Here is a 19037-nt window from a genome sequence, read left to right on the forward strand (position 1 = left end):
CACTGCCCTAATGCCTAAAAGAGACTTCTACATTGCAGCGTGAACTTTCACTTCTCCTCTCATCATAGCCACATCTCTCCACTCTGCCACCAAATACACTATGGAAAACCACATCCCAGATGCCAAAGGGTCATGATAAATGGCTCCGTTGCTCTCCCCTTGTGCCCAGGCTGGTGCTTCCAAGCAGTAGGAGGTACATTCAGCAGGCACCCAGTAAATCCTACTGGCCTTTCCCCCTCATGTCCTTCCTGGGTCTGGGCCCCTGCACACCCAGGCAGACTTGCTCCATTTTCTTTCAGGAGGTTGAGTAGAGGCTGCCCAGCTTCTTAGCTGTCTAAACCTCCTTCCTGTCCCCTTTGAAGCTGGCTTTGATTTTTCCTTTTCTCCATTGAGGAAGACCTTCCCTTGCTCTTGCAGAGATGATGGACAGTGGCTATGTAACACTGTGCTCCACCAGCACCACTGTGCACCTCCAGTGCTGTCCCAGGGACTGGCCATCTGGCCATCTGAAAGACTGTGGGAGGCAACAGCAAGGCAGTGGAATGGAGAGGGAGGCAGTAGCAGGCAATGGGAAAGAGTGGAAGAGTTTGGGGGAGTCCCTTCTGAAACCTATCCTTCTCTGGATGCAGTTCAGTAGAGCCCTCTGAGACGCTGAGGGCCTGGAGAGAGCAAGAAGGTGTTGTGAATGCTGGGGTTGTGGTCTTGGGAAGCAAAGGCAGAGGGGACATCACTGATTTTTGTAACTCTCCAGGGCTCTTTTGGAGCAATGCCAAAACAGGGGTCTTCTTTGGAGGGGACCAGGGAGGGGATGAGAGGTAGTGGAACAAAAAACAGAATGGGGAAATTCCCATTCTCAGAGGCTGGGAGGGGAAATCTCTATCTGTGAAGACCTCCAGCTCTCCATGGAGCTGTCCACATGGCAATTTGCTCCTGTATTCAGGATTGCCCTGCTCTGCCCCGTAGTCCATAGATTTGGGTCCATCCTTTGCTCGGCCCCTGCTGTGACACCTGGCTGTGCTGCTGTCACCCTGCCCTGTGCCTAGGGGGACCATGAGCACTTTTAGGGTGTGGGAGGGGACAGGCTGGTGTTTCTAGGACCAATGAGAGGGTGCTGGTCCCCGCAGCCGTGCCTCACTAGTCCCATCTGCTACAAGGCAGAGCAAACTTCTGCTTCTGCAGATGCTGGCTGCACTTCTCCTTTGCACCTCTGAGAGACGGTGCAGTCACCAGGAACAAAGGGGACATCTCAGAAAGGCATCCCAAGGGCAGAGCGGGAGCCAGCGAGGCTCAGGGCTTGCCCAGCTTTTGCCCACATGGCCCAGCTTTATGATGACCTGAGGTTTGCCAAAGTGATGGGGGGCCGGAGCATGGCCAGCCAGGCACTGGAGGCAGGTGAGAGCCCACAGACCCTGCCATGCTGTTCCTGCCATGCCCAACCCCATGGCCTCAGCTCCTCTCCCCTGCCTTCCTCCAACAGCCTTCGGCATGAATGAGGCAGAGAGCCCCTATGAGAGCACGCAGCCAGCACTGGCAGGGCAGGATGGGGACGGAGCAGAGCCCAGCCCAGGTGAGTATCCAGCTGCATTCCAGCAGACCCAGGGTGGTTCTGGGCTGGGTCGTGAGTGGTGTTTTGGGGTACTCCCACTCCCATCACCCACACCACGCCATCTGTGCTGCCATGCCACCACTCTCCTGCCTGTATCCAGGAAGGAGGTCTGGGGGCTGTCAGGGGTTTTCCAGCTCTTCAGGTGATGTCTGTGGTCTGTTGTGTCATGCAGGGCGCTGGTCCCGTCGGTGGTGCATCCCTGTGGGTCTGCTGACAACTTGCCTGCTGCTGGTGGCCACTGTGGCTCTGGGGGCTTGCTGTGAGTTGGGGGGACTGTGAACATCTGGGGCAGGGAGTGGTTGGGTCGGGGAGGCATCTGTCTGGGGTGGTCACTGTGGGTGAATAGAGGCATGGTCATGCACACACTGCTGACTCCCTGCGCCCTGTCTGGCACGAGCTGGCCTATATCCCTCATACATCTGAGCACCACCTTTGAATGCCATCATCCCTCTTCCTCACCTTATTTTCTGTTTCTGCTCCTTTTCTTTCCCATCCTGGCATTGCCCAGCCTCATATTGCTGCCCCCTCCCTGCACTTAACCTCCTGTGTCTGCTCCTACTGCCCATCCTGCCTTGTCCTGCTCACCCCTGCCAGATGCTGCCCAACCCTTAACCATACACTTCCCTGCTGCGTCCTTCCCTCCCATCTTTCCTGTTCATCGTGGATAATTCCCTGCCTTGCCCTGCCCATCCCACCTGCCTTAAGCAGGGTCAGTCCCACATCTGAACTGCCCTATGCTCATGTCCAGCTCACCCCCCCTGTCCCCAGACTGGCAGGTCACCCACAGCCTGCAGGACTCCTCTCGTGAGCACATGGCCGAGCAGGGCCGCCTGTCACAGGAGCTGAGGGCCCAGGAGCAGAGCCTGGAGCAGACACAACTGGAGCTGGCGTGGGCCAGAGAAGAACTGCAGCGAGCGTGGCGTGAGGGCAACATCAGCCAGATGGAGCTGGACAGACTGAGCTTGGAGCTGCGTCGTGTCACGGGTGTGCTGGGCAGGACAGAGAGGGAGATGCAGGAGGTGCAGGGGAGGCTCAACACCAGCGAGAGCACCGTGGCCCTCCTGCGCTCCTGCACAGCTATAGGTAGGATGGTGATGGAGCAGGGAGGGGGTGCTCCAGGTGACTGGCACTGCTCAGCAGGTGCCAAGGGCCAAGTACTGGCTTTTTTGACCATATGGTGGGGTCAGAATGGTCCAAGAGCTGAAGCAGTTCTGGAGCAGACACTGAGCCTGTGATGTCTGTTGGGAAGGTGTGGGACTGTTCCTTGTTACCCCTCAGAGTACCCGTGGCTGAGCAAGCCCTTCAGCTGTGCCCCTACCCACAGATTGCTGCCCTTCGGGCTGGCTGCTATATAGGGGCAAGTGCCTCTTCATCTCCTCGGAGAAGAAGACATGGGAAGACAGCAGAGATGAGTGTGAGAAGACATATTCTCAGCTCCTGGTCACCAAATCCTGGAGTCGTTGGACTGTGCCGGTAGGGTGCTGGGGAGCTGAGGGCAGGAGATGGTGTATCCAGCCATGAGGTCCCCAGATGGGCTGGCACGGTTCTGGAGGCCCCCTGTCCTGCCAAAACATTGGAGGGTGCAAGGCTGTTCTCTGGAGCATATGGCTGGTGGTTGACTTGGGATAGAAAGGCTCTGGCATCCCTGGGTGTTTCCCAAGCTGGAGCAGGGCACCTGGGCTCAAGAACCTCCAGCTCCAGGGGCTCCTTGGGAGATGATCACCCTGCTGTGAAGTATTTAGTACTGCAATACATGGGTGCCACGGAATAAATAATGGAAAAGCACTTTTTCTTCTTCTCCAGACCTTCCTGAAGAATGCAGATGTCCCATACTGGATTGGATTGCAGAAGGGCAGTTTTCCCTGGTACGACTATGGCTGGCTGGAGGAAGAGGACCCAGAGGGCGAGGGAGGTGCAGAGGCCTGGTTCTGGGTGGATGGCTCCCTTTACGAAAGGTACGTGGCAGAACTGCCTCTTCCCAAAACTCCCCTCCTCTGGCATGGCTCTAGGAAGCCAGAGGAGGGGAGTTTTGGGAAGAGGCAGTGCTCTTAAATCTCACCAGTACCCAGTTCCAGGCACATGCTTTGGGAAACAAAGAGCATCAGAGCTGCAGGGACTGAGGGAAGGTGGGTGCAATGGTGTGATAAGACGCTCGGAGAACACGCAAATGGAAAGCCAGGACTCGGGGGGGGTGGGTAAAATGCAGGGCAAGAAAAGCAGAAGGCAGCAAGAGTGGACAGAAGAAAGCCCAAATTTTATCTGAGGCCTAGGCAAGGTGTTAGAGCGCCACATCTATCTTCCACATATCTTCTTGATTCCTCTTCAAAGGGAGATCACAGCCTTCCTGTCTGTGGAAAATCCTGGGCTCCTCCCTGCCATGTGCACCACCTCCTCAGCTCACTGCCGCTTCCTCTTGCAGTGTCTGAGAGCACTGGGGAGGAACAAACCTGTCTGGCCAGGTTCTGGGTAGTGGGCCCTCCATCCTCAGCCTCGCCACGGGAACTGGGCCCAGAGCAGACCCAGGGCTCAGGCCAACTCCTCTGGTCGTCCTTGTGTCTTCAGGGAGGACCTAGCTCTCCCCACTGCAGGCATAAACAGACCCCAGCAGTGAAGCTGAGAGGAGGGAGGCTAAAGGGGTGTCACAGGCGCTGCAAACCTTTTACAGAGTTTCTCAACCTGCCCGGGGAAGTGCAGGGATGCATCAGCTGAGCCTTCAGCCTGTGAAATCAGTAGGGGAGGACTGGGAGATCCCCCTTTGACTGCAGCATCCAACCTCTCCTCTGCCAGTGTACAAAAGGCAGTTGCCAGCAGCCGCAGCTGCCTCAGCAGGGTTTGTAGAAAGAACATGTCAATGCCTGATGTGTTGTTTGTTTCCCCATTCAGGCCGTGGCAGTCAAAATCGAATGGAACCTGTGCCATAATAAGCCATGGGAGCATCAAACCCGCCCAGTGCACTGGTCCCAGTGATCTGCACCTCTGGATCTGTGAGAAGGCAGCAGGGCCAAGCCGCTTCCCTTTCAAGTGATGATGGCTGCTGCCCCCAGCACTGCTGTGGTGAGTCCTGCTGAGTCAGGGACACACAGCCCTGTGGGGTGTGTCTGGAGAAAAGCAGGGAGCCTGCAGCTCTGCCTCCAGCATGTTGACCTCTCCCATGGAAAGGGAGAGGAATGCAGTCACCTCCTTGTGCTGGATTGAGCCTGCCTTCATCCTTTCGCTGCCATGGGTGCTCTGGGTCTGAGGTAGCTCAAGAGCTGAAACTGTGGCTCAGCAAAGGGGCAAGATGGGGGAAAACCCTTGGCAAGGTGCTTTCCCAGCCCTGTTGCATGTGTTGGAGGCTGGGCAACATCTCACCTTCACCTCCACCCTCACCCTCCTCTGCTTTCCCTTGCAGAACCTGCACCCTGCACCGCCTCTGCTCCAGCCTTGCTGTGTCCCTGCCCAGGATGTCCCTTCCATTCCAGCCAACCCCTTCCCTCAGACAGCCCCCTGCCCCTGGGCCACCCAGGGCCTTCCCACTGATGCGCAGCCCATGGATGCCTCCAGCTGGTGTGCTTTGGCTGAGTGGTAGAGGCCACTCACTCCACAGGGGACGCCACACCTGCATGGGACACTTTGGATCTTCCCGAGCACAACAGCTGTGGGCAGTGGGGAGCTCAGAACCGGCTGCAGAATGGATCAAACACTGGTACTCAGCGCTGGAGCCACGCCACATCCCCAGCATGGAGAGAGCTGTGGTGCTGTGGCATGTCAGGAGTGGGAGCTGGGGACAGCACAGCCCCACCCCCACACAGTCCCCTCCCCACAGCAGGAGTTTTCTGCGTGACCCCACTGCAGCAGCAGCTTGGCCATGGCTTTCAGACAACCCAGCACTCAACGGCCTCGGCAAAGCCTCAGCACCTAAGGAGGGAAGCTGAGCCCGAACTGGCCAGTGCCTGTGCTGACATTTGGGGATTTACTTTTGCGCTAATTAGAAAGTAGAGCAACGACCTGTAGGGTCCCATGGTGTGATTGTGCCTTTCAAAAGCAAAAGTTAACTCAGGCACTTGTAGCAGGCTGACGCTTTGCAAGACAACTCATCAGGACTTAAAATAGCTGCTACACAAGTGCACATGTGAAGATTAAGCAAAGCAGCCCTGATGTAACATGCAGCCAGGTGAGAGCAGAGGAAGTGATGTTCAACCAGGCGAAAATGCTCTCAGTTTCTGATAAGGTTGTGTGTGCCATATATAGTTGATGAACTGCTGTGTGAGTAAGCTTGCATGAAGAGAAAAAGAGTGTTAGAGGCAGGCATTTTAGAGGGGGCATGTGTCACTCGTCTGTCTTGTCTGCTGGCTAAACTCACTTTATAGCAATAAAGAGTCCCGGTTTGTCTGCTCTTTGTTTTCTTGTACGCCACAGCAAACATGGATTCAAGGGAATGAACCCAAAGAACCTAAATAATGAAAGGGAATTTGTCTGAAGGCATCTTGATCAAGATGCTTTAGAGGAGCTGAGATCTTGGGTTCCACCAGGCTGGTTTGCAGTCCTGGAGGAGCTCCCCTCCTCCAGGAGAGTGCTTTAGGGGAGTTGAGATCTTGGGTTGAGCCAGGCTGGTTTGCAGTCCTGGAGGAGCTCCCCTCCTCCAGGAGAGTGCCCAGGCAAGACCATGCAATCTTCTGGGCCCACATCTGATGTGCATCCAAGAAACAAAACCAGCAGTCAGATTTGCTGGGACATTCAGTTTTTAATGAACACTTTAAATAAGCTGGGTATATATTACTAGCAATTATTATTAATAATAATAAAAAACACAAAGAGTTCTGCATTCACCAGTGCATTGTGCAGGAGGGAGGAAAGCCGGCTCCCACCCTTGCCGGGGGCCAGGCAGCCTAGCTGTGCTGCCCACTGGCCCCATCCCCATGATGCCAGGATGGCATCCTGGCCCCTCTGCCAGCATCCTGCTCCCAAACCTGCATGCCAGGGAGATGTGAGGCACTGTGCTGACTCAGCACCCAACCCTCAGCATTGGTCAGGCAGGGACAACCCCAGTGCTGGCAATCCTCCCTGTGCACTGCCCATGGGCATTGCCCCTCTACGGTCCCCTGCCCTCTTCTCCCCATGTCAGGGACTGGCTGTGCTCCGCATGCTTGTGGACACACATGGGTTCACCCACCAGCCCCCCAGGATCCCCAAAAACACACATACACACGCTGACCTCTACCCCAGCCCAGTCCCTCTCACCCGCCTGGGTGCAGGGAACTCCCAGTTCTCCCAAGGTAGCAGGCCCATCATATGCCCCTCTGCGAGAGCCTGCACAGCGGTGAGCCCTTGGGGAAAGAGGGTCCTGGATCCAGGGCTTGAGCCCCGTGGCCCCCGCGGGGGACCAGCCCTGCCGCTTGGGGCAGTGCTCAGGGCAGCAGTGTTATTGCACTTTGGTCCCCAGCAGAGACCCGGCCCACCTCCAGGGTTCACTGCAGATCCCCAAGGCTGATCCTGGTGGGGTGGGTGCCTGAGTGCCTGGGCAGCGCCACGGCAGCCACAGCACTTGGCACCATGGCCACTGGTGGCCACCACGTGCTGAGTGATGACAGACCGTGGGGATGTGCCAGGCTCCTGCACTGCCCAGTGCTGTGGCTGCAGAGGGGTGCAAGGGGCAGCTGGATTCAGCCCCACTCCCCAGGGTCCCCATCACTAGGACTGTGCCTCCGGCAGCTTCAGGCTGGGCTCAGCCAGCACTGGCCCCGGGGCTTTCTGGTGTTGGCCCCGATCATGGCAGATGAGGCTTTTGGCCTCGCAGTTGAGGTTCTGGTAGCGGGGCGGGCTGGGCGCTGGCCGGTGGCAGATGGAGGCAAAGCTGAAGCTGAAGGGACTCAGGCAGCAGCCAGGGCAGGGCAGCACTTCATCCTGCTCCAGCATGGCACCAGAGCTGTGCCCAGGCAGCATGGGCGAGTGCTCTGCCCGCTCCAACGCCGCTGCACAGGAGATGCTGAGCTCAGAGAAGCCGTGCTCCAGCCCGCTGCCCCAGGCCAGAGGTTTGCTGACCATCATGTGGTTGTGGTTGACGAGGAGCCCGTTGGGGGCCCGCACGTCTGGCTGCCAGGCCTGTGTGCCCGAGGACGCGGTGCGGATGAAGTTGCTGCTGAGGGGCAGGGGGGTGGGCTGCGGCGGCTCAGAGCTGTCTGGGCCACAGTTCATCTGCTCCTCTGCCTTGGAGCTGGGGGTGGAGGCTCCTCTCCATGCTGGGGGAGGAAGGAGGGAGGGGGGCTGGGGGTCGTCAGTGGGATGAGAGGACCCCATACCCAGCTCCAGGCCCCCCCGGTGGGGCAGCTCAGGAGAGGAGGGCAGAGAGTGGCACTTGCGGGGGCTGGTGGTGGGTGCTGAGAAGTCACACTGCACCTCCACGGCAGGCTCAGGCGTCACCGGGCTGCTGAGCTGCAGCGGGGCAGGGGGTGGCAGGTCGAAGGTGAGAGAGATGACCGACTTGCTCGGCGTATCAAAGAGCTTGATCTTCCCCCCCTTCAGGTCTTCACGCTGGGAGAAGGGGTTGACACGGGGGGACGTCTCCTTGGACCTGGCCCCGCTGTAAGGCTCCAGTGGCCACAGCAGGGTGGGTGACTTGGAAGGGAACATGTCAGACTGGCTGCGGGACAGGCGCTGGTCTGGCTGCAGGTGCTGTGTCCCCAGCTCACGCAGGGGCGACTGCTCGGTGTGGCTGGCTGACCTCCTGGCCACTCCTGGGCATGGGCACAGGAGAGTGTCACAAGCAGCCAGCAGCTGCCCATGTGAGGTGTTATGGGCTGCTGGGCACCCAACAACGTAGGGGTTCACCCCAAGGGAGGAACAGGGACCAGCTCTATCCCGCAGACCTCACACACCCCTGTCTCCTTCCCCTACAGCTGTCGGGGTGAGATGGGAAACCCCACATCCCCAATCTTTACACCCTGCTATGGCCTGTTCCCGAGGCGCCCACGTACCACTGAGTGTGGCTGCAGTTCCAGATGCAGGCAGACTCTCCCCGATGCCGAACAGGGTGGTCCTGGCACCCTCGGTGCCCAGCTGGTGCTGCAGGATGCTCTCCAGGCACTGCGTGATTTCCAGGAATGAGGGGCGGGAGGTGGGCTCCATCTGCGGGCAGGAGGGATTTCCTGTCAGGTCTGTGCCTCCTCAAGCACCCCAGGGAGCCCTGCACAGCAGAGGCAGCTCCCTGCTCGCCCTGTGAGCAGGCAAGGCAGCCTGTCCTGCCTGCCTGCCCTGGCCAGGAAGGGCAGTCAGTGGAGGTGGGAGTCTCACACTGCAGCAGTGAAAAGCCAGCTGGAGGAAGGCTGCTGGGCAGTCAATTCCCACCATGGTGCGGAAAGTGGTGACGTCCAGACCAAAATCCTACACCAGGGAAAGGAAGAAGAGTAAGGCTGGGTCTCCTGGGGCACCACAAGGCCCAGGGGACCCAACATGGGATGGACCCCTCCCCCCTGCACTGTCACAGAGGACTGTGGATCTGGAAGCACCCCAGCAGGAACACAGCAGGGGAGGACGTATCAAAGAGCCCCCAAATTGGGCTAATGTTGGGGGATACTAGGACACAGATACCGCTTCTGCTCTCTGCCTGAATGCAACTGCCCCATTCTCCTTTTCAGGCTCACTATGGGTTCTGCAGTTACCAGCACAGACCATCCCTCCCTGGGCAGCAAGCGGAACACAGCAGCCCAGCCCTGAGATGTGGGACCAGTCCTGCACATGGGTGTCTGCCCAACAGAGAATGGCCCCACCTTGTTTGATGAAGTTGTCCCAGCCCCAGTGCTCCTGCCCACAACTCCCCATTCCCATCTCAGAGTTACCTCAGTGCGGGGCAGGTAGTCGGGGTCAGCTGGCACACGAGCGATGGTCTCACACAGGATGATGCCGTATGCAAACACATCAGCCTGCAGAGAGCAGGGACTCATCAGGGTGACCTGCAGCCCCGAGCTGGTGTGCCCACCACTCTACAAGGCCACAGCCCTTCTCCTCCCTGCAGAGCCACATTGGGGCTCTGTCACCTTGTCACCAGAGGGATGCCCAATTCCTTCCCTCTTGATGCACCCCAGGACTGCAAACTCTGCAAACCACTGGCAGCACAAGCCTGAGTAAAGCCCCACACAGAGCAGCCTCACCTTCTCGTTGTAGATCTCCCCACGCAGCACCTCGGGTGCCATCCAGTACGGGGAGCCCACCACGGCCAGTGGCTCCTTCTCACTGCCCTCACTAGGAGACATGGTGGAGTATCAAAGGCTGCCCAGTCCCCCACATGTCCAACCTCCCATCCCCCTGCTGCAGCAGCCCAGATCACCATCTCCATCTCCTTTCCTGGGCTAAGCCTCTTCCGTGCACTCTACAAACTCATCTCTCTGCAGTCACACCACCCCCCTCTCCATCCCCTCCCAGCCATTCCCAAACTGCTCCTGGAGTCCCCCCTGCCAGGGATGATCTCACCACCCCCATTCCTGTAGCAGCACCTCTCTGGTCACAGAGAGCATTATCCTGGAGAGGCTGTGAGAAGATCAGAGAAAAGAATGCTAAGCAATTCTTATCTTCACTTGCTGCACCTGTTGTTGAGAACAGGTAGAATATGATATGGAGATTTGTTTACCAGAGGGTGATTTCTTAATTGGCCACTGGTGGTAGTGCTTAGATTGAAGGACCAGTTGGGTTCACCTGTATCGTGACTGTCTGGTAAGGGTGATGGGTTTCTTAATTAGTGTAGTATAATAAAGTGATTGATCAGCCTTCTGAGAGGCATGGAGTCAATGCTAATTATTGCCCCTTCAGGGACGCCCTGTGGCAATACCATTCCTGTCCTTTTAGCTGCACCCCCAAGGCCCACCCCTCTCCAGCTTCTGCTCTGAGTGGGCTCCAGGGATGGGGATGGACAGGTGGAAGCTGCCCACATACCTGTAGGTGGGGATCTTTTCTGCCAAGCCAAAGTCACCCACTACAGCTGTGTAGCCACTGGCCTCGCAGCGCACCAGGCAGTTCTGTGGGCACAGGAGGACCTGTCACACCAAATGCACCAGCCCAACCTCCCTGGCCACCGGTTTCAGGATGCCCCAGCACAGCACAGCCTCCTGCTCCCCAGCCCGCCACACCTGGGGCAGCAAGGCAGCATCACAGCTATGGGACAACACGGGAATGTGGTGCCTTGGAACATCTCATACCTTGGAGGTGAGGTCACGGTGGAAAATGCCCTTGGAGTGCAGGTAGCGTAGGCCATGGGCGATGTCGAGGGCCAGCTTGACACGCATGGACCAGGAGAGGGGCACAGGGCTGTCCAGCAGCTGCTCCAGGTTCCCGCCATTGATGTACTGATGGGGAGAGCTAGGCCATTGCATCAGAGCATCCCTCCCCCCCATAACACTGAATGTCCATCTCTCATCCTAATTCATATTCCAAACAACCCACACCACAGCCTCCCAGTGGGCCTTGTCTGCACACGTCACAGGCCAAGGATGTGTCCCCATAGGCATCACTGTCCCTTCCCCAGGCTTGCAGGACCCCCGAGACTCAGGGCTGTTGCCACACTCTTACCTCCGTCAGTGCATGCAGCTGTCCCTGGTGCACACACACCCCCATGAACCTGTGAGATAGAGGGGACCTGAGGGTGGCTGTGGCAGGGACCAGCCCCAAGAGCTTATCCAGCATCAGCAGTAGCTCCAAACCCCCAGGCTAGGGAAAAGGGGGGGCCAGCAGTGGGGAAGCAGATCCTACCTGAGGATGTTGGGGTGTGAGAGGCGGTTCATGAGCTGCACTTCCCGCAGCATGTTGCCCCGGTTACTGGTCAGCTTGTTCATCTTCAGCACCATGATCTGCCCCGACTGGCGGTGCCGCACCTGGAGGGGATGCAGTTAAGGCTGAGCCCCACGTACCTCTGCAGCCCCCATGGACACCAGGCTTCACCCGGCTCCCACCCCAGCCCACAGAGGGGAGCTAAGCATCCCACAGCACCCCAGGGACCACTAGGGCTAGGGGGGCTCTTTCCCCACATCTCCAAGCACTCCCAGGACTGATGACACACAGGCCCATCCTTCCTGGGTCACCCTGCTTGTTATGCTCCCTCCACCATGCTACACTGCCCTGAACTCCTGAGAGGCAACAACAGCTCCCATAAGCTGTGAGCACAGCTCTACTCTAAGAACAAGCAAGTGCAGGATTGAGGAGCATCAGGGAGGACTTGTTTTGGGTCAGCACCACCCAGCCACACCCTACCAGCATGGGGTGGAGAAAAGAGGGGGTACACTGCCCCTCTGAACCAGCTCTAGGTGTGGGCAGCTGTAGTGCTTGACCCTAGTCTGGCAGGGCACGGAGCCTGGATGAGCTGTATATTTAGCCAGCCCCAACCCGACACTGTCATGCGATCTGGGGGCCTGGTCCCCCGCCAAGAACAGCAGCTGGAGCATGGCCAAGCACGGACACCCTGTCCATCTGCAGCTCCCTGGCATGTGCAGGGCAAGTGAAGAGCACGGGATGCCCTGACCTAACCCTGTTATGGGGGGCACCAAACCAGTGTTGAGGGTCCCCTCCTGAGCGGGTGCTTGGGGTGGGATGCCACCCCTGCCTCGAAGCAGCAGCTGCCTGGGGGGACAACCCAGTGGATCCCAGCTGCCCCCCAGCACACACGGAACTGTGCACGGAGGCGCAGGCATTCCTCAGCGCTGCCGTCAGCTCCCTGCTCTTCTCCTTTTTAGTCAATGCTGGTTGAGGCTGCTGAGCCAGTGCCAGCCCCTGGCCAGCCCCACAACACCCCCACAACACCCCTCACGTCAGGGATTGCCTTCCCAGGAAAAACACAGGGGGTTGGCTGGAGGCAGGATGTCCAGCACCCCCGTCCTGCTCACAGCTTGGTCCTTGTCCCCACCACAGCAGAGGGAGGCTGGCATGCTGGCCTCTCCAGGGCTCTCCTCTCATCCCATGGCTGGCACTGCTCCTGGGGTGCATGCCATGATGGGGATCTATCCAGCAGAAAACACCCAGGGGATGGGGCAGCAGCACATCCCTTCAAAAGGCCCTGGGGAAAATGAATGCTCTATGAAAGTCCTTCTACATGTCTGTGTGCACTGATGCCAAACCAGTCCCAGTCAGAGTGGAAGTGAGAGGCAATAACTGTGCCGTGCCACCATCAGCTCACTGAGCTCATGGAGAAGCTTTGAATAATTCAGCAGACACCTGTCTGGGGGCACCCCACTCCAGTTACACCTGTGCCACCTCCAGCCAGCCCCAGACAGCCAGCTGGCACTCCTGACCCACCGACAGGGGCCACGTGACAGCAGAGCTCAGAATGGACCCTGGACGAGTGGCAAGGGGACACCCCGGACACCTGCCACCACAGGCTCCTATCCTGGCACCCCACCATGCTGCAGGGAGAAGGGAGGGTGGATTTCCCCATGACTCCTCCTTGCTGAGCACTGGACATACTGAGTTCCTGGGTTCAGGGAGAGCCTGTCCCAGGGTGAAACTGCAGTGCCTGCTGTGGGGAGCACCCAGAGCACTCCCTCTAATGGGGATCCAAGTCCTCCCTGCTCACCACACCACTGCCCAGCAGCACCTGGAACTGCTGCCTTGGTCACGCCTGGACCAAGGGCAAGGGGCAACTCCACCCCATCTCACCCATCGCTGTCTTTCCTCCACCCCATCTCTGCTGGTGGGGCAGCTGAGGGCAGCACCAGAAATAGAAACTGGGCTCTCAGCCAGGCTTCAGTGCAGGCTTTAAGGAGGTAGCCTGTGTGACCAAAGCAGGGTGGGCTCAGTCTCTCTTGGTCCCTCCAGCTCCCCATGGAGCTGGGGGTTGAGGAAGGCAGAGCCTGGACAAGGCCAGCAGGATCAACAGCCTTGCCAAGCCTCTGGCACTGGGTGCTGCCCAGCAAACCCTACCATTCCTGACCCAGCTCTCAGGGTGGCAGTGCTTCCTTCCCTTCCCACGCCATGTGGGGCTGGCAGGACTGGCTCAGTCAGTTTGGCTGGCACCAGCAGCTGCCAGACAGCAGGACCGGGCTCAGTGGCGCAGGCAGGCTCATGCCCGCCGGGATGGCTGGAGGCGGCACGGCTCCGGCGCCACGCGCCCACGTCAGGAATGCTGTGCGGCATGCACAATGCTGGCACTTGGTGGCCATGGCCCTAGGGCTGGCCAGCTCCCTGCCAGCAGCAGCGGCCCTGCATCAGGGAGCAGCATCTGGTGGGCACCACACGGCTGGGAGGTGCCCGTGGCTGAATTCCTCATTAAAAAGCCACTTGCCATTGGAATAGGCTGAGTGAGGTCTGAGTGCACTCACATGGGGTTAGACACCTTAAGATTGGAGGAGAGGCAGCCTGGGGGAGGGAAGGTCTTGCGAAAGCTGCTTCTTCAGGAATTATCCCAGGGATCCCAGGAGCTCCTGGCCAGTATAGCCCAGTCCCAATATCTTTTTCTGTGACTCCATCCCCATGGGGCATGAGCCCTCAGTCCCTGAGCCTGTCCAATGAGCTCACTTGTGAGGCTCTGTTCTGCCATCTCCCCTGCAAGGGGAGCTCATACCTCAGACAGCTCAAGGCCAGCCAGGAAGGAGTTATGCTCCCTGTCCATGACTCCCACAGGCACTGGCCAGTTTACCCAGTCTGTCCAGGTGCTAGCAGCAGGCCAGCACTCAGCTCTGATTTTTTAAGATTTTCTAAACTTTCTGGTGTTTACATTCTTGTAACGAACTTTCTCACACACTTTCTGTAAATAACTAATTGTTTTGCATTCTTTTACGGAAAAAGAAAAATTTGATGAGACTGTTAGTTTGTCCAGTGTCATTGGAGAGGTGGCACTGTCACCCTCCAATCCTCTGTCACTTTTAGAAAACTATAAACGTTAGAGTCAGAAAATAAACATTCCCTTCTTTCTTCACCTTAAAAGCAACAGTGTGCGCTTGTGCTCTTATGTGTCCTGTAGTGACACCCGGCCACCCCTTGACACAGACCCAGCAGCAAAAGGCATCAGCCATGACTGCAGGGGGCTCGAAGCCCCCCACTAAGAAGGTTTCCTCCCTCACTGAGTCCAGAGAAGGCAGCAGGCAGCACAACCTCCTCGGGCAGGAAGGTGTCCCCTCTCGCCTCTCTCATGCACTCTGGCACGGTGCCCAGGAATCCCAGCTCATTCCCTGGAGCTGAGCTCAGCCGGGCAGCCGCGTGGGGCTGCGGGGGGAGGGCAAGCCGCTTGTCCCCCACCCAGGAAACAGGCAAGCCCTCACCCTTCATCGATGCTCCCTGGCATCCCACATGTCTGGTCCACTGGCACTTCAGGGGGTACCGTGGGTGAGGCAGGGTGCCCTGGCATGCTGGTCCCCATCCCATCTGCCGCCAGCACACGGGGCTGGGGGATGGGCCGGGCTGGCGGCAGCCCCAGCCTGGGCACAAGGGATCTGAGCTCTTTTAACAGCGGAAATTAGAGTCTTATTTAAAGAGCATGCTAATCAGAGCAAGCAGACGGCCTGCTCCCTCCCCACAGCCGGCACTCCCGTCTAGACATGGGGCAAAGCTCCCTGACATCTCCCCATCCGGAGGTCTCAGCAGCCACCCTCCCTGCAGCCTGCACTGGGGACGGCCTGGCACACAGCCCCACTCCCTGCATGTTCCTTTGCTCCCTGCTCCACAAAGGCAAGGCACAGCCACACAGGGACACCATCCTGCACCCGTCACCCCAGAGAGTTCTGTGGGGAAGATGGGAGGGGGCAAGGGAGCTAGCAATGACACTGGTAACCCCACAGCCACCCACAACAACTGCATCTGAGCTCAGGATTCCCAGTAACACAACTGGGCAGGACTGGAAAGCGTGCTCATCAAATGGAAAAGGCAGAATCAGTCAAGACAGACTTTCTCTGAGGATGAGACAAAGCATCTGTTCCTGGAGGGTGTTTGAGCACCAGCAACCCCCACCTCCTGCTCTCCCAGGAGCAGCACTGTAGGCACAGCAGGAGCCGGGGCAGTGCCAGTGTTACACAGTGGTGGCAGATCACTGCCTGGCCTGACTGGCAAGCCTGGAGCATTCCCTGTGACAGAGCAGGAGAGGGGCTGGCAGGTCTCCAGCTGGTCAGCACAACACGTTTCCTGTGCCCAGGACTCCCAAGCGGCAGCTGCAGGGCCAGGGCTGCTCCCAGCCTTGCCATGGCTGGCTGACCTTGGCTAATTCACTTCCTCCCTGCTTGCCTTAGTTTCCCCTTCAGTGTCATGCTGTTTCATTCTACTCTGTAAAACAAGGCAAGGTCCCTGATGAAGGGCATCAGATAAGAGGAAGGGACCTGCTCCATAAGTTGCACCGGAAAATTGGAAGTAAATAGAAAACCCCAAAGTCTGGTGGGGAAGCAAGCAGAGATGGGCAAGTGACAGTGATGCTAAAACCCTCTCCTGAGCTATGCCCATGCTGGGAGCTGCTAAACCACACAAACACACACACACAAAATTACATGGAAATGGGGCGCTGGACAGAGCACATCACAGAGCTGCACCCTGGGAGATCGCATTTCCAAGAGGATGTGCAACATCAGGGCATGAGACTGAGATTCAGATGAGTGAAGGCCTCTGGATACAGCCCCAAGGATGCTGCCCACAGCCCCTGCGTCTGCTGCAGACAGCGCATGGGAAAGGAAGAGGGATTTGGGGAAGAGATGCAACAGTGGTTTAAGGGCTGGAGAAAATGCCTGGCACAACAGACCTGGCTCAATATGCTCAATTGGAAATAGAGAGATAGCTTCCTGCAATGTCTGTGTATCTGAGAAAATGGGGGGCTAGTGCCTCTGAAATTGCACAGAGAAAGGCAATGAGAACCAGCTGCTCCAGAGGGAAAACAGCCCTGCTCTGCAGCACAGTGGGAGATCAGCTATGAACAAGCACCATGAAAAAGAGCAGCTTCTTGTCACTGGTGTCTCCTGTTTGCTCTGGACAGCCTTTCTCAGAGAGGTGCTTGACTGGAGGGGCTAGCTTGGGACACCAGGGCTTGGGCACACTGAGCCCTTTGGTTTTAATGCTGAGAAGACAGTCAGATGCTTGTCAGCACCCTGCCTGGCCCCGGCTTAGCTCCACACCAGCAATGAGCTACCTGTGCAGGGGCAGAGATGTCAAGGTCCCCTCCCTGTCCCCCTCACCCACCAAGGCTAGAATGACATACGGCTCAGGAGCCACACAGAGCAGGCAGATTCAAGTGCCCACAGCCTTGGAAAGCTACAGAAGGAGCAAGGGAGGTGGGAGGAAAATGGGTCCTGGGCTGTCCTGCCAAGCTCTGTCCTCCTCACGAGCTCTGGTGGCCAAACCCCAGCTCAGATCCCAGGCTTACCCCACTATCCTGCTGAGCTCTTGGACTCAATCCACCACACGAGCACAAAGCCCCATCTGGCCCCCTCCCATCCCTGCTTCCTTGCCACCATGCACACATGTCGACTACTGATCCTGATCCCCTTCCCACCCCTCAACCTTCGCCAATCCCCCAAATCCTACGTGCCAGTGGCCCCACAAGAACCTAAACAATGTATGGGAGAACGAGCATTTCGTGGCTCCTGCAGAGACTGGGAAAACAAACAGCGAGGCAAGAAGAGACTGTGGCCTCGCTGAGACATGGGAGCATCCATTATTAAAGAGCCATATCCACGCCTGACATTATTAAATGCCTCCCTCTGCTCCAAGGTGCTGTTGCACACTCCAAGCCAGAGATCAATAGCGGAAACCCAGCCAGCAGGGAGGTCATGGCTCTACTGGGAGCTCCAGGAAGGAGCACGGAGAGGGACCTCTCTACACATTCTCCATGGCCCCTCACAGGACACCTGTATTGTGGCTGAAGAGGAAACAGGTCTTGGGCTCCCACTGCTGAGTGGGGAATGGTATCAGGGCTGGAGAGGAACCCCAGGGTACTGCCAGGTTGTGCTGCCTGTGACCTCAGTGAATGTGGGGCCAGGTACTGGGGGTTGTGCCCAGCCCTAAGCTGCTCTTTGAGGGATATGAAACCACTAGATTGCCACTTAAGGGCAGTCCTAGCCCGTGGTTTATGGTACCTTAAGTGATGCCGAGGCTCAAAACAACACATGCACACACCTCCCCTCTGCCGGGAGAGGTAGTGGTGACACCGAGGCACAGCCCTTCGTCCCCAGCAGCAGTGCACTGGCCTGGCAGGATATTTCTGCCATGTACTTCTGCCTCATTGCTGGAGACCCTGAGCTCCCCACCAGTGCTAACACACCCCTGCTCAGGGCATGGGCCACACAGACAGGCATCCCCACCCTGACAGTCCCAGAGAGGATGGAGGACAAAGGCAGCTCTGGGGGCTTAGCCAGGAGTCAGCTCCCTGCTCTTCTATGGCATCACACCCCTGTCCCACAGCCAAACACCTTGGTGGGGGTCCCGAGGGGAATCCTGCAGATCACCTGCTCAGCAGGCCCGGCAACGCCGGACATCACCTTGGAGCGCCTAGGGACGACACCTGGACTCTCTACCACAGTTACGCCCCGGGCGGGCTCGGCTGTTCAGCCTTTTGACGGGGGTCCCCGGGGCTCGGCTGCCCGCCACCCGACCCCCCGAGCAACCTACGGCGCGGCGCTCGGAGAGCTCAGCCTCCCCGGCTGTAAACAGAGCCGGCGCTCCCCTCCCCCTGCTCGGGGGGATGGAAGCACAACGCCCCGGCCGGGACGGGGCGAGCGGCGGCGTCCCCACGTCCGCACGGCACCGCCTGGAGCAGCCCCCAGCCTCGCCCGGCTGCCGGAGCTGGAGGGGGGATCACAGTCCCCAGCCGAGGGCGCGGCCGGGGCTGCGCGGTTGCCGCGGTCCCGGGGGACGCTCGATCCCGGCGGGATACCCCGCGGCCCGCCATCCCCGCTGCCGCCCCGCACACCTTGAAGACCTCGGAGAAGAAGCCGGCCCCGATCTTCTCGCAGTAGAAGTCGTCGATGCGCGCCAGGGTGGAGACGGCGCTGCGCAGCGCCCGGTACGAGGAGGGCCGCAGCCGCCCGCAGCCCGGCCACGGCCCCGCCGCCTCCCCCTCGCCTTCCCCGGGCCGCCGCGGCAGCTTCTCCCACTCCATGTCGGTCCCGCCGAGCACCCTCAGCGCCATTCACATCCCCGCCGGTGTAGCCGCGCGGCCGGGGCGCCGCCGCTCTCCCGGCCCCCGTGGCGATGCTAGCGGCGGCGGCGGCGGCGGCGGCGGCGCGGGGCGGGCGGCGCTCCGGGGCGCTCCGCGCTCATGGCCCGGCGCCGTCCCCCCCCCGACCCCTGCCGCGGCCCGGCACTGCGCCTCCGCCGCCCGGAGCGCTGGCACCGGCGGGGCGGGGCTGGGGCGGGGACAGCCCTTAACTCCTTGGGACCCGCCGGCGTCGCCGCCGAGCCCGGCAGGAGACCCCCCCCACCGCCCTGCCCCGCCCCGCCCCGCCCCGGCGGGCAGCGCGGGGACCCGCACGCCCCCATGTGCGCGTCCACCGGCACCGGGCTC

General features: G+C 59.1%; 2 protein-coding genes across 2 annotated transcripts; one reads left to right on the forward strand and one right to left on the reverse strand.

Moving 5' to 3' along the window:
- Positions 1 to 1157: 1157 nt before the first annotated feature.
- Positions 1158 to 5977, forward strand: LOC132322271 (B-cell differentiation antigen CD72-like). The gene is made up of 8 exons (XM_059836633.1): positions 1158 to 1392; positions 1478 to 1567; positions 1779 to 1865; positions 2375 to 2689; positions 2931 to 3079; positions 3410 to 3561; positions 4490 to 4660; positions 4998 to 5977. The coding sequence occupies exons 1-7, from the start codon at positions 1314 to 1316 to the stop codon at positions 4629 to 4631; spliced, it is 1014 nt and encodes a 337-aa protein (XP_059692616.1). The 5' UTR covers positions 1158 to 1313; the 3' UTR covers positions 4632 to 4660; positions 4998 to 5977.
- A 332-nt stretch (positions 5978 to 6309) lies between these two features.
- TESK1 (testis associated actin remodelling kinase 1) lies at positions 6310 to 18747 on the reverse strand. Its single transcript, XM_059873881.1, has 10 exons — positions 18444 to 18747; positions 11324 to 11445; positions 11144 to 11192; positions 10774 to 10920; positions 10511 to 10593; positions 9733 to 9823; positions 9421 to 9504; positions 8876 to 8965; positions 8560 to 8710; positions 6310 to 8319 (listed from the first exon to the last, which is right to left on the reverse strand). Exons 1-10 carry the CDS (start codon positions 18660 to 18662, stop codon positions 7277 to 7279), a joined length of 2079 nt encoding a protein of 692 aa, XP_059729864.1. The 5' UTR covers positions 18663 to 18747; the 3' UTR covers positions 6310 to 7276.
- Positions 18748 to 19037: the final 290 nt, after the last annotated feature.

The sequence above is a fragment of the Haemorhous mexicanus genome, chromosome Z (assembly GCF_027477595.1).
Source record: "Haemorhous mexicanus isolate bHaeMex1 chromosome Z, bHaeMex1.pri, whole genome shotgun sequence".
NCBI lineage: Eukaryota > Metazoa > Chordata > Aves > Passeriformes > Fringillidae > Haemorhous > Haemorhous mexicanus.

What these genes read in the sequence shown, in the direction of transcription:
- LOC132322271 (XM_059836633.1), top strand. Translation starts at nt 1,314, where the DNA reads ATGGCCCAGCTTTATGATGACCTGAGGTTTGCCAAAGTGATGGGGGGC. An exon ending in GCGCTCCTGCACAGCTATAG is followed by an intron (nt 2,690 to 2,930) that starts GTAGGATGGTGA and finishes CCCTACCCACAG; the next exon opens with ATTGCTGCCCTTCGGGCTGG. An exon ending in GGAGTCGTTGGACTGTGCCG is followed by an intron (nt 3,080 to 3,409) that starts GTAGGGTGCTGG and finishes CTTCTTCTCCAG; the next exon opens with ACCTTCCTGAAGAATGCAGA.
- TESK1 (XM_059873881.1), bottom strand. Translation starts at nt 18,662, where the DNA reads ATGGCGCTGAGGGTGCTCGGCGGGACCGACATGGAGTGGGAGAAGCTG. An exon ending in TCACACCCCAACATCCTCAG is followed by an intron (nt 11,193 to 11,323) that starts GTAGGATCTGCT and finishes TCTATCTCACAG; the next exon opens with GTTCATGGGGGTGTGTGTGC. An exon ending in ACCGTGACCTCACCTCCAAG is followed by an intron (nt 10,594 to 10,773) that starts GTATGAGATGTT and finishes CTGTGCCCACAG; the next exon opens with AACTGCCTGGTGCGCTGCGA.